This window comes from Perissodus microlepis, chromosome 18, assembly GCF_051167445.1.
Source record: "Perissodus microlepis isolate ML-2025 ecotype Zambia chromosome 18, ASM5116744v1, whole genome shotgun sequence".
In the NCBI taxonomy this organism is placed as follows: Eukaryota; Metazoa; Chordata; class Actinopteri; order Cichliformes; family Cichlidae; genus Perissodus; species Perissodus microlepis.
Genome location: NC_140478.1, coordinates 5,435,205 through 5,436,646, shown reverse-complemented (window position 1 = coordinate 5,436,646; position 1,442 = coordinate 5,435,205). Strand labels below are relative to the sequence as shown.

At 45.9% G+C, this 1,442-nt stretch overlaps 1 protein-coding gene across 1 annotated transcript in view; it reads left to right on the top strand.

Annotated features, from left to right (window-relative positions):
• LOC146367083 (zinc finger BED domain-containing protein 4-like) overlaps nt 1–1,114 on the top strand; it is a 5,753-nt gene extending 4,639 nt beyond the window's left edge. Inside the window, exon 2 of the mRNA XM_084912605.1 lies at nt 1,071–1,114. Within this exon, the coding sequence (XP_084768731.1) occupies nt 1,071–1,114 (44 nt within the window). The remainder of the gene's footprint in view (nt 1–1,070) is intronic.
• Nucleotides 1,115–1,442: the final 328 nt, after the last annotated feature.

Genomic DNA, 1,442 nt, shown 5'->3' with positions numbered 1-1,442 from the left:
CACAAGAACAGAGGCTGGGGTCTATCACACCAGGCAAGACCCCAGGTGCAGGCTGTGTAAAGATGCTCCAGAGACAATCCAGCACATAACAGCAGGGTGCAAGATGCTAGCAGGCAAGGCATACATGGAACGCCATAACCAAGTGGCCGGCATAGTGTACAGGAACATCTGTGCCGAGTATAACCTGGAAGTCCCGAGGTCAAAATGGGAGATGCCCCCAAGGGTGGTGGAGAATGACCGAGCTAAGATCCTGTGGGACTTCCAGATACAGACGGACAAAATGGTGGTGGCTAACCAACCGGACATAGTGGTGGTAGACAAACAGAAGAAGACGGCCGTAGTGATCGATGTAGCGGTTCCGAATGACAGCAATATCAGGAAGAAGGAACACGAGAAGCTGGAGAAATACCAAGGGCTCAGAGAAGAGCTCGAGAGGATGTGGAGGGTGAAGGTGACGGTGGTCCCCGTGGTAATCGGAGCACTAGGTGCGGTGACTCCCAAGCTAGGCGAGTGGCTCCAGCAGATCCCGGGAACAACATCGGAGATCTCTGTCCAGATGAGCGCAGTCCTAGGAACAGCTAAGATACTGCGCAGGACCCTCAAGCTCCCAGGCCTCTGGTAGAGGACCCGAGCTTGAAGGATAAACCGCCCGCAGGGGCGAGATGGGTGTTTTTTTTTTTTTAATATATATATATATATATATATATACACATATACACATATATACATACAGTTTTCTTTTTTATTGGTTTGGCGCAGTTTTCACAAGCAATTGGTACATTTTCAAAACTCTTAGTACTTATATCACAACAGATCATCAGAAGTGCACCTTGTGGTTAACAGAGGCTTTACCATGGCTGAGGCTGCCAGGTTGGTACAGCCTAATTTACAAAAGGTCAACTGTCAGCTCTATCATCAGAACTTTTCGCCAAGAAAACCGGTATGTTTGCTATAGCAACTTCACTTCTAAAATATAGTACTCTATTGTATAGATGAACAACATGTAATTGTCAGTTTACAGTAATGTAATTTGTAATACTTCAATATTGACAGTATATGATTGTCCTCAGAATTAACAGGAGACAACCTGGTGGTGGTCGCCCACATGTTTTGACTGACCAGCAGGAGTTGGCTGTGGTGGAAATGGTCAGGGCAAGGAATGACATACGGCTGTCTAAAATCAAACAGGCTATTGAGAACAGCAATGACACCTTTGTCAATGTGCCATCAATGTGCCAACCAAGTAAATTTGTTTCATGGAAACCTGGTGCTTCTTCAAAAGCCGGGCAATCGTTGGAAGGCTATCCAACGATTGCCCGGCTTTTGAAGAAGCACCAGGTTTCCATGAAACAAATTTACTTGGTTCCTTTTGAGAGGAACAATGTCCGGGTGAAACAATTGCGTTCAGAATATATTCAGGTACAACACTAAACTGGCATGCA